This window comes from Diadema setosum, chromosome 15 (assembly GCF_964275005.1).
Source record: "Diadema setosum chromosome 15, eeDiaSeto1, whole genome shotgun sequence".
In the NCBI taxonomy this organism is placed as follows: domain Eukaryota; kingdom Metazoa; phylum Echinodermata; class Echinoidea; order Diadematoida; family Diadematidae; genus Diadema; species Diadema setosum.
Window position 1 is genome coordinate 12057641 of NC_092699.1, and position 13446 is coordinate 12071086.

General features: G+C 36.2%; 1 protein-coding gene across 1 annotated transcript in view; it reads left to right on the plus strand.

Moving 5' to 3' along the window:
- LOC140238478 (uncharacterized) overlaps window positions 1–13446 on the plus strand; it is a 174503-nt gene that overhangs the window by 137594 nt on the left and 23463 nt on the right. The window contains exon 14 of the mRNA XM_072318380.1: window positions 12574–12702. Coding sequence (XP_072174481.1) covers window positions 12574–12702 — 129 coding nt within the window. The remainder of the gene's footprint in view (window positions 1–12573; window positions 12703–13446) is intronic.

Below are 13446 nucleotides of genomic sequence, written 5' to 3' on the forward strand. Positions count from 1 at the left end.
AATGATTATGCAAGTATTCCATTACAAAAGGGATCTGCCACATTAATTTCTTTCTAACCCTAACCCTAACCCTTAACCCTAACCCTAACCCTTTTCAACAGCAAAAGATAATAAATGCGTATATGCTTTAGAGTGAGTTACAGTCAACACTATAAAGCATTTTTGGTAACTATATAGGCCACATAACCCCCCCCCCCCCCCTCCCGCCGCCTCGCCCAGGGACACTTCCCATTCCTGTTACTTCGGCGATGTCATTTCTATTGAGCATGTGTACCTACACGTTTGGTGGTTATTACGCATAAATATGCGTTCATTCGATACTTTTACTTGCAATAATGCGAATCTACGCGTTCTATATAGTATTACGTATCAGGAGGGCGGTTTTTTTTTTGTTTTTTGTTTTTTTGGTGCACAAAATAATCTATAAATGTGCGTACTAAGGTCTTTTACGATTTTTTGAGACTATAAAAGCTAACATTATCCTAATGAATCATGTAAACATTTAAGACATCAAGCCAGATACAGATAGGTCCAGTAGGTCTATCATTCCCTGTTGACCAGGTTTATTTACATCGGTATATACATCCGAACACAAACAGGCTTTCTAGCGGTTTTATAAGAGAAGCATATACGCATTTATTCATTGTCTTTTGCTGTTGCACACCGAATGTCTGCCTTTTGAAATGAATATGCAAGTATTCCATTAGAAAGGGATTAGCCACATTAATATCTTTCTAACCCTAACCCTAGCCCTAACCCTAATCCTTTACAACAGCAAAATAAAATGCTTTTTAGTGTTGACAAATTCACTTTAATAGATGGCAATTATATTTCAGTCATTTATTACTGATCCAGGGACATTTTCCATTTCTGTAACTTCGGCGATGTCATTTCTATTGATCATGTGTATCTACACGTTGTGATTGTAGCTACGCATATTAATGCGTTCATACCTTCACTAACTTGCGATAATGCGAATCGACGCGTTCTGTGTTTACATGTATAGACACAAGAGGGCGGTTATTTTTTTTTATGCACAAAATTAATCATCTATCGTGCGTACTATAGATGTTTCGCGATTTTTTAGAGACTACAAAAGCTCACATTATGCTAATGAATCATGTAAACATTTAAGATGTCAAGCCAGATACAGATAGGTCGAGGATAGGTCTATCATTCCCTGTTGACCAGATTTACATCAGTATATACATCCGAACACAAACAGGCTTTCTAGCGGTTTTATAAGAGAAGCATACACGCATTTATCCATTGTCTTTTGCTGTTGTACATCGAATGTCTGCGTTTTGAAATGAATATGCAAGTATTCCATTACAAAAGGGATCTGCCACATTAATATCTTTCTAACCCTAACCCTAACCCTAACCCTTAACCCTAACCCTTTTCAACAGCAAAAGATAATAAATGCGTATATGCTTTAGAGTGAGTTACAGTCAACACTATAAAGCATTTTTGGTAACTATATAGGCCACATACCCCCCCCCCCCCCCGGCCGCCTCGCCCAGGGACACTTCCCATTCCTGTTACTTCGGCGATGTCATTTCTATTGAGCATGTGTACCTACACGTTTGGTGGTTATTACGCATAAATATGCGTTCATTCGATACTTTTACTTGCAATAATGCGAATCTACGCGTTCTATATAGTATTACGTATACATGTATTTAAACTCAGGAGGGCGGTTTTTTTTTTGTGCACAAAATAATCTATTGTGCGTACTAAGGTCTTTTACGATTTTTTGAGACTATAAAAGCTAATATTATCCTAATGGATCATGTAAACATTTAAGACATCAAGCCAGATACAGATAGGTCCAGTAGGTCTATCATTCCCTGTTGACCAGGTTTATTTACATCGGTATATACATCCGAACACAAACAGGCTTTCTAGCGGTTTTATAAGAGAAGCATATACGCATTTATTCATTGCCTTTTGCTGTTGCACACCGAATGTCTGCCTTTTGAAATGAATATGCAAGTATTCCATTAGAAAGGGATTAGCCACATTAATATCTTTCTAACCCTAACCCTAACCCTAACCCTAACCCTAGCCCTAACCCTAATCCTTTACAACAGCAAAATAAAATGCTTTTTAGTGTTGACAAATTCACTTTAATAGATGGCAATTATATTTCAGTCATTTATTACTGATCCAGGGACATTTTCCATTTCTGTAACTTCGGCGATGTCATTTCTATTGATCATGTGTATCTACACGTTGTGATTGTAGCTACGCATATTAATGCGTTCATACCTTTACTAACTTGCGATAATGCGAATCGACGCGTTCTGTGTTTACATGTATAGACACAAGAGGGCGGTTATTTTTTTTATGCACAAAATTAATCATCTATCGTGCGTACTATAGATGTTTCGCGATTTTTTAGAGACTACAAAAGCTCACATTATGCTAATGAATCATGTAAACATTTAAGATGTCAAGCCAGATACAGATAGGTCCAGTAGGTCTATCATTCCCTGTTGACCAGATTTACATCAGTATATACATCCGAACACAAACAGGCTTTCTAGCGGTTTTATAAGAGAAGCATATACGCATTTATTCATTGTCTTTTGCTGTTGTACACCGAATGTCTGCCTTTTGAAATGATTATGCAAGTATTCCATTAGAAAAGGGATTAGCCACATTAATATCTTTCTAACCCTAACCCTAACCCTAGCCCTAACCCTAATCCTTTACAACAGCAAAATAAAATGCTTTTTAGTGTTGACAAATTCACTTTAATAGATGGCAATTATATTTCAGTCATTTATTACTGATCCAGGGACATTTTCCATTTCTGTAACTTCGGCGATGTCATTTCTATTGATCATGTGTATCTACACGTTGTGATTGTAGCTACGCATATTAATGCGTTCATACCTTTACTAACTTGCGATAATGCGAATCGACGCGTTCTGTGTTTACATGTATAGACACAAGGGGGCGGTTATTTTTTTTATGCACAAAATTAATCATCTATTGTGCGTATAAATTTCGCGATTTTTTAGAGACTACAAAAGCTCACATTATGCTAATGAATCATGTAAACATTTAAGACATCAAGCCAGATACAGATCAGGTCTATCATTCCCTGTTGACAAGGTTTATTTACATGTATATACATCCGAACACAAACAGGCTTTCTAGCGGTTTTATAAGAGAAGCATATACGCATTTATTCATTGTCTTTTGCTGTTGCACACCGAATGTCTGCCTTTTGAAATGAATATGCAAGTATTCCATTACAAAAGGGATTTGCCACATTAATCTTTCTAATCCTAACCCTAACCCTAGCCCTAGCCCTAACCCTAATCCTTTACACCAGCAAAATATAATAAAATTATGGCCTATATGAGTCAAGTTACCAAATTATGGTTTTTAGTGTTGACAAATTCACTCTAATAGATGGCAATTATATTTCAATCATTTATTAATGATCCAGGGACATTTTCCATTCCTATAACTTCGGCGATGTCATTTCTATTGATCATGTGTATCTACACGTTGTGGTTGTAACTACTTGTACGCATATTTATGCATTCATTTGATACCTTTACTTGCAATAATGCGAATCGACACGTTCTGTGTTTACATGTATTTAGACACAAGAGGGCGGTTATTATCATTATTTTTTTGATGCACAATCATCTATGATGCACAATCTTTCGCGATTTTCTAGAGACTATAAAAGCTCACATTATCCTAATGAATCATGTAAACATTTAAGATATCAAGCCAGATACAGATAGGTTCAGTAGGTCTATCATTCCCTGTTGACCAGGTTTATTTACATCAGTATATACATTCGAACACAAACAGGCTTTCTAGCGGTTTTATAAGAGAAGCATAACGCATTTTCTATTCATTGTCTTTTGCTGTTGTAAACCGAATGTCTGCCTTTTGAAATGAATATACGAGTATTCCATTACGAAAAGTTTCTGGCCGGCAGTTTCCAATTCAAAGTGGTACAAAAACAGATGTCATCAAGGAAGTATTGCCACATTTTTCTGGATGGCCCATTCTTAGCATCAATCTCCATAAAATCATAATTCGCTCAGCAAAAAAATATTCCAGAAGCACGTGTATTTTATTCTACATAGGGATCGAAACGCTCTTGTCCGTGTTAAGGGTGGGGCGGGAGGGGGGGGGGGGATGTATGTGGCCTATATGTTTTTTAGTTACCAAAAATGCTTTATAGTGTTGACAATAATGCACTCTAATAGATATATTTCAATCATTTATTACTGGATCAGGGACACTTTAAATTCCTGTTACTTCGGCGATGTCATTTCTATCGAGCATGTGTATCTACACGTTTTGATGATTATTACGCATATTCATGCGTTCATTCGATACCGTTACTTGCAATATTGCAAACATACGCGTTCTATACATTAAACACAAGAGGGTGGTTATTCGATGCACAAAAATTTAATAATAATCTATCGTGCGTACTATAGATCTTTCACGATTTGTAGACACTACAAAAGCTCATGATATCGCAATGAATAGTGTAAACATTTAAGACATCAAGCCAGGTACAGGGAGGTCTACTAGGTCTATTATTCACTGCTGACCAGGTTTATTCACATTGGTATATGTATATTTATCAGAACACAAGCAGGCTTTCTAGTGGTTATAAGAGACATAGATATGATTATATTCAATATCTTCTGCTGCTGTAAGCCGTATAATGTCCGCTTTTTGAAGTGTATATTCCATTACGAAAGGATTCTGCACCGGCAGTTTCCATTCAAAGTGGTAGAAAAACAGATGTTATCAAGAAATTATTGCATCATTAATGTCTTTCAGTGGCCTATTCTGAGCATCAATCTTCACACAATCATATTTCGCTCAGCAAAAATTATTCCAGAGGTAGCTTATTTAGGGACCGGAACGTTCTTGTGTGTGTTAAGGAAGGGAGGGAGATGTTGTGGCCTTTGATAGAAGTTAGCAAATAATGCGTTATATTGTTGACAAATTCACTCTAATAGATGGCAATAATCTTTCAATCACGTTTACTACTATTAGGGATACTTCCCATTTCTGTACTACTGCGATGTAATTTCTGGCGAGTACAATGTATGTTAATTCACACGTTTTGGTGGTTAGTAAGCATATTGGTGCATTCGATACCTTTACTGGAAATAATGCGAATGTACGCGTTCTGCGTACATCTAAACAGAAGAGGGCGGTTATTCGATGCGCAGATAATCAATTACGCGTACTACAGATCTTTCATGATTCTGTAGAGAGTATAAAGGGTCACATTAATGTTTACAAGATTATTAGGATTATGTGAGCCTTTAAAATGCTTCAAAATCTCCCACTACATAACGATGGCGAGCTGCTTTTTTTCCCCTTCTATACAGTGCGTATAAGAGCCATTTTCATTGGTACATGTATAAGTGTTATATTAAGGTTAGCAACTAATGCTTTATAGTGTTTACAAATCTACTCAAATAGCTGGCAATTATCCCTCACTCATTTATTACTGAATCAGAGACACTTCCCATCCCTGTTACTATAACTGCGATGTCAGTTCTATTGAGCATGTGTATCCACACGTTTTGGTGTTTATCACGCATTTTATACGCGTTCATTCGATACCTTTGATGATTACAATGCGAATGTATGCGTTTTACGTACGTTCTAACAAAAGTGGGTGGTTCTTCGACGAACAGAATACAGTTTGTAACCTATAAAACGTGCAAACAATAGAACTTTCATGATCGTCTTAATAGTAATATTTGCCTACATAATCGTGATGGAGTTCATGAACACTTTAGACATCGTAGGTGTTTCACACTCAGTTGAGCATATTTATTCACATCATCCATTCAAACTGTGGTGGTTACAACGGAAATATATGCATTCTTTATTACCTTTTCTGGTTATGATGCGAATATACGGACTTCACGCACATATCTAAACACAAGTGGACGTTTATTCAATGCAGACGTTTTGGGGTTTTTTATTTAACGTCATACGATATAATTTTTCACGATCGTTATATACAATAGTGGGGAAAAAACATACATAGGCCGATAGAATCATAATGGAACTTAGGAACTTAGAAATCACGCAAGGCACAGATAGGCCGAATCCGTCTTGCACTATAATGAAGCATGTTTGTTCATGTTTATGCACACTTTGTCTTGGTTGTAATCCAAATATACGCATTAATTCACTTCGTTTTGATGATTACAGCGAGAATGCATGCGTCTGAAATGCATAAAGAACCAATACAAGATTCGTAGGTGATATCTAATGTTACGTTTAGACCAATCTAAAATTGTCAACATAATAATAAACACTACCATCCATGATTCATTTTCACGTCGCTACCCTGCTTTGGACTTTCCAGGAATCCTTAGATATTTATCAGTACCTGGGGATGGACTCGTCAAAACATCATTTTGGTACTAATGTGACGTAGAATACACAGCGCGATTAAAAAATGAAATGCTTAAAATATCATTATGTATACGAGGTACATTATTTTATTATCACTTTATGTTGACTTATATGTTTCAGTTTAAATATGGACACTTTCATCCAAATTTTAAAAAAAAAAAGTATTTGAATATGATCATACATGTAAGTACAATCTGATTGTAATTTATGTTATGAAAGAAGTGTTATGCATATCACAATAACAGAGAAAACTAATTATAAGTGCACATTCTATTATATCATCGTACTGAAAATGTTCACTCTGTAACCATTTATTATCATCATACATATTACATGATATCATAGTTACACTGTGTAATAATATCAAATTATAAAAACGACATACTTCTTTTTCTTCTCTTTACCGACAATGTCGATGTACATGACCGTATAGGACCTACTCTTGTTAGAAAAGAGAAAGATATGATTTTACGAATACATGTATCTATCATGTTACACCGATAATGATTTCTCAATTACTCTTAATCATATCATGGAAGCTGGAAATATGCAGATGTCAGTTGAAATCAGTACTGTCTAAAGAAACCAGTTAAATGGAAGGAGTGACAAATAAGCATTGAAACAAAATCATTCATAACGCAGTCATAGGATTATGCCTCATTCACTTTGTCAAAACGTCGGGAAGAACCTCAAACATTAACCACTTCAAATTCTGTCATTCGGAAGTTGTGCATAACTTTATGATCAGCTTAAAGAAAAATACTTGGTATCCCAGAGTACGTAGTCTCCGTTTTATATAGGGCTACAGTTGTAACATATACCTTTACCGGTACGTATAAAATGCAATATATCAGAATATAGTCATGACCGTAATTTCATGTTCACCCGTCTGCTGATGATAAACGCCTAGTTGCAATAAGCATATCTAACAACGCAAAGGATTGCATGGAACTTAATAATAAACGCGTACGGCAGGCTGTCATACGAGATGTATACATGAATACTTTAGCCATGATTTTTTTAAATAAAATTTCATAGAGCAATTGAATATCAAAAAAGCTAAAACAATACGAAGAGTATTCAGTGATTCAAGCGGTATATTATCAACGCCTTTTCAGCTGCATGAGGATTCGTATAGCCATTCTAATTGTTCTTGAATTTCTAATGTATAGGCTTAGCAAAATGTGGAAAGGTTACAAATTCGAAAAGGACTTACTTGACTAGGGACAAAACAATCGAAACACATAATAGAAACTAAATATTCACTATTTCATCTCGGAAAATGTAGGACTCTGACAGGAAACATAGATACAATTGTATTGTGGTCAATAGAAATAGGTAAAAGTTGTTTATCACACATTTTCAGCTTAGAGGAGAAAAATAATACATCACCACTACCAGAATGGACAGTTGGTTTTCTTCTAAAAATGACCACTTAGACATACTGTGCATACATTAACAGACATTCACCAGAAGAAAATATGCAAAAAAAAAAAAAAAAATACAGTCTGTCCAAAAAACAAATAAACAAAACAAAAAAAAAAAAACCCAGAAAGACACCAAGGTAATTTGGTTTTCTGAACCAGGACGGGGACTTTCAGCGACACAGGGTTTGAGAACAAGTGAATAGTAATAATGATAATACTAAACCCAATAGAATACTCCGATAAAAGTTGTAAAACTGCTGCACCCATGTCCTTGTTTTCATGACATCATTTACACAAAATAGCTTTGAACAAAAGGTGTCGACAATTGAAAGTATTTGTATGAGATTGGGTGTGTATGCTCTATTGGTTTCCGTTGTTCACAGACCCGCTGGCCGGAACGTTCCCCTCTCTGTTTTGAAAACTCCATAAAAAAACAAGCGTGGAATTCTTGTTGTTGCGCATGCCATAAAGTGTAGCAGACGGTTGTGCCAGTGTCAGTAAGTATGTCGAGTGAGGGTCTCGAACGTGGACACCAAAGCCTGGAAGATAAATGAAAGAGAAACGGTGAGAATATGAACGTTTTTTTTTTCCTAATAACGCAAAGTAATAACGAAAATAAACTGCCACTTTGGGCTCGCTGCACGAGTACTCGACCCTGGGATCAACCCGATTTTGATAAATCTAACCTGACCAAGCAAAATAGTGAAAAATTAATTACACTTGAAAGAAAAGTCATGGACTTTTAATCTCTATAATATTTGGAAACTTTGATTTGTATTCTGCAAATGAGGACTCAGTAAGCTAATGATGACGTAAATCCACTTTTTTTTTCTATTAAGTAAATTGAATCGGAAACATTTCAATTCTTTTAGATGTACATTAATAATCGCAAATGTCCATAAAATTAGCTACAGTGAACAGAGATATAAAAATTTATTACAATAATAGTTTATGTCTACATTTCTATTGACAGCTGAATAATATCTAAACGAACATTACGTTAAAAACAATTAAATTTCGTTGTAGTCATATCGGTTGAATGTAAAGAATGTATAAATTCCCATTCATAAAATTCACAGCACTACAAAAGTTCTGCATTTCTTCATATCTGATTTTAGGGAGGTTAACATAATTAGAACAAGAAAAAACAAAACAAAATAACAAAGACATCTATGCTTAACTGTATTTGAAATGGATTTGAATAGATAATTACAGAGTACTACAGTTTACACTAACTAATCATCAGTTGCTGGACTGGGCGCAACCCAAATGAAACAGTGTTTTCATATCAAGGCGGAAAAAATATCAGAATATACGAAATGTGCAATTTCAAATATCTACATGACACTAAAAAAGTAAGTATCCCAAGTAACACAAACACAAATTGATGAAGTTTCAGTAAAATATAGAATTCAGAACCAACAGAGAATTACTATTTGAATAATAAATTTCGAACAGTAAAAACAATGTAAAAAAAAACTTACGTGCTACAGTAAATAACAGGTACAAGTTCGGCCGTAACAGGAACAGTGACAGCAACTGTTCATGGCATCACAAATTAATAGCAAAACAAAAACCAAACCAAACAAAATAAAACAAGATTTTATAAAATAATCTGACGAACGAAAAAAAAAAAAAAGAAGAAGAAGAAAAAAGCCACAAACATTTGAACGTGCACTCCTGGATAGCTGCTGCCCCGGCGTCAGAAGTTCGAAGGCGTTCGCTTTCAGCGGTTTCTCCGGGTATTGTTTTTTCGCTTTCAGTTCGTTATTCCGAATGTTCGTAAAATACGGGAAGGTTTGTTAATATAGAATAACGAAACTCCAACGAAACGACTAACGAAACGACAATCGACCTTCGGAATAACAAACGCCACATACAAAAATTGTGTTCGAATGAAGCAAGCCTTTTCCACTTTCGACCTAAGGAATGTAAATGTCGGTATTCGCAATTTGCGTGTTTCGGAATAGCGAACCCTCGGAATAATAAACCTTTCGAAATTAACATCATCCGGAAACAGAGATCAATGAGATAATTAAAAAAAAAAAGAATGATTGATCGCATAATTATCGTAACACGATAAAAATCAGATAAATGTCAACACCATTTGTTGAAAAAGAAAACGAGATAAATTTCAACTCAACGTGTTCAAAACAAAAATACAACGAATTTCACCGCCATATTATGTTAATAAACTACGTAGTTATAGCGAAGTGATAAATCATTTCACTTGGCTAATATTTTTACGACCAGCCTTATTTTTCTTTTTCATTGTTGACTCTTTTTTTTTTTTAGTCGGGAAGATGTTCATCATCGTGGTAGAAACTGAAGGAAATAAAGCGGATCTTCTGTCTCACCAAGCGAGGTAAACACGAAAAAATAAATACTACTTTGCCAGACAAAGGTGAGACGAAGGCGTAAAACGTTTGAACGTGCACTCCTGGATAGCTGTTGCCCCGGCATCAGAAGTTCGAAGGCGTTAGCTTCCAGCGCTTTCTCCGGGTATTGTTTTTTTCGCTTTCAGTTCGTTATTCCGAATGTTCGTTATTTCAAAGGTTTTCCGAATGCTTGTTATCTCAAAGGTTCGCTTATTCCGGCTATTCATTAGCCGGAAAATAAGGGAAGGTTTGTTAATCCAGAATAACGAAACTCCAACGAAACGACTAACGAAACGACAATCGACCTTCGGAATAACAAACGCCATCACATACAATTGTGTTCGAATGAAGCAAGCCTTTTCCACTTTCGACCTGAGGAATATAACTATCGGTATTCGCAATTTGCGTGTTTCGGAATAACGAACCCTCGGAATAATAAACCTTTCGAAATTAACATCACCCGGAAACAGAGAACACTGAGATAATAATAATAAAAAAAAAAATGATTGATCGCATAATTATCGTAACACGATAAAAATCAGATAAACGTCAACACCATTTTGTTAAATAGAAAACGAGATAAATTTCAACTCAACGCGTTCAAAACAAAAATACAACGAATTCCAACGTCATGTTAAGTTAATAAACTAAGAAGTTATAGCCAAGAGATAGATCATTTCACTTGGAGAACATTTCTTCTTTTTTTTTTTTAGTCGGGAAGATGTTCATCATCGTGTAGAAACTGAAGGAAATAAAGCTGATCTCCTGTCTCACGAAGCGAGGTTAAAAAAAAAATTAAAAAAAATCATTTTGTCGCGATTACCTCGCTTCGTGAGACAGAAGATCAGCTTTATTTCCTTCAGACTTTTTTTTTTTTTTGTATGAAAAGGAGGTGCCGCAATTTAGTTTCAACGTTTGAGGAAACATGTATTAGCGGAAAAATGAGCAAAGAAAATGGGATTCTATCGTGAATGTGTCCGATTTTCTTTGCTCATTTACCACTGATAAAATATATTCATTTCTATGGTCAGTTTCCTTCTGTTTGCGTTTTAGAAAAAAAAAATACAGATGTGTAACGATTTACTTGACGGACATAATAAAAACAGTTCTGACACCTCGTTTTCATAACTTTGAGAATCAATAATGAAGGATGAATTCGGTAGACCGTTTGGAACAGCAATATACAAAGTGAATGACTAATTAACAAGTGCAAAACGTCTGTAAATCGATGTAGAACAACAACGAATCAACAGGTCATTTATGTAACTGAGAGCCCGGACAATCTATATTACCAGACACTTATTTTCTGTTGCCGTGAATTCCGTCCTCAGAGGCTGAAAAGCGAGCGAAAAGAAAAGGCACCAATTATTCACAAAGATCTTAACATTACGAGTGTAAAGAACTAAGTGAATCACTCTCTTCTGTTCCACTGCAAAATTAATATTGTGTTTCAATGCGACATTTTGCGCGGCGCAAAATCGCATTGCAGTTACGCGCGATAATTTCACTTAGGCGCCGTAGATGGCGCTAGACAGTTTAACCGGAGGAGATCCGCCGGTCGGTGCGTTCGCGTTGAAACGTGTTTGCGTACGCGTTACCGATGCGCGGTTCTACGCGTAGGTAAGTTTAACGCGATCAGCACTGTAGCTATGCTGTTGATCATTATTGTGCTAATGATGTGCGTGTGTGAATACAGTGTTACTCACATACTGTAAAGTTCAAAATTGACTTACAATCTTATGAAATCATATCAGGCGTCACTAGTTGTCAAGATAAAGTGTTTTATATATATATATTTTTTTTTTGGGGGGGTTTCCTTTGAGCTCATGTCAGGCCCACTTGTAAAGAGGTGCAATTGAGGTACTCTCTTTATGTTGATTTTAGCATCGATTACCTTAAAAAATGGTTTGATTTCTCTAAACGCTTGGTTGCTAGAATACCAGCCGCTTCTATCAATCAATGTTACAAGCAGACAAGAAGGAGAGGAAAGTGAAACATTTTTCTTTCTGTTATACGCTACAAGCAGATATTTGACGATCGGAGTACATTTAATCTTTCCTTTATCAATATATGAGTATATATTGTGACTGTTGATGATTAAGATTTTTTTTTCATGTTTTTTCATATTTGTAACAAGGAAGTTACATGTATTAAAGATTTGGTTTGTTTTGAAGACCCTCTATGTCTGTTTCAAGGCTGGCATTGTTTATTGATTGATGCTCTATTTCAACATTGCAACCCACCCTACCCCCTCCTCAACCCCTTTCCAACTGTTACCCCTTCTGCCAAACCTGACTGGGACTCGCATTTCCCCCCTCCCGTCACCTCAGGCTGCCCCCCTGGGTCCTGGGGCCGTGACTGCAGCAAGGAGTGCAACTGTCCGACAGGCATCACCTGCGACAAGCGCTGGGGGACCTGCCTCTGCCGCCCAGGGTACTTTGGCTTCCAGTGCAACCTGAGTGAGTAAAGATCCGCTGGCCGATGCTCAGTACCTATAGGTTGAAGCGGTATTAATCATTATGATAAGAACAAAGAGCCACTGGTTGATGTACAGTACCCACAATATTGTAGGTTGGAGCAGCATTAAGCACAAAAAGAAAAGATGTATGTGTCAATCTTCTTCAGTGCCTGGGTTTAAGCAGCACCAGTGATGACTATAATGAGCACATCCATTCCATCTTTCTACAAAATAATTGTAAATTAACCTGACAAATGCAACTTGATATTTAATAGTTACGGATTTGTATTGATCTTGGATTTTGTAATCTTCAATCTTCAATTTAAACAATCTAGGACTTACATTATGTAGCTGCTTTGTTCCAGCTTCAATTGACAATTCTAGGACTAAGCTGGTGTGTTCCACCTATAGTGCTTTTTGTAAACTGGAGGTGTTGCCTATAAATTTTCTGATATAATTGATGTACTTTATGTGATGTACTTAGTCTCGCAACGTGGTCACATTGGCTTTCATAATTTGAATTTGTCGAATAGTATGGGATGATGGGTTGACTTCTGTCTGCATTCATATTTTCAGGCACATCTGGCATTGATATGATTGAAACTTTTACTTGCATAGCGGATCACCAGTTCCCAGGGTATGTGTGATTGAGAGTGTGGGTTCATATATATACAGTTGCCTCACCCTCAAGTGTGTATAGCCTCTGATCCTGTAGGTTAGAGTACAGTTAGGGTTAGGGTTAGGA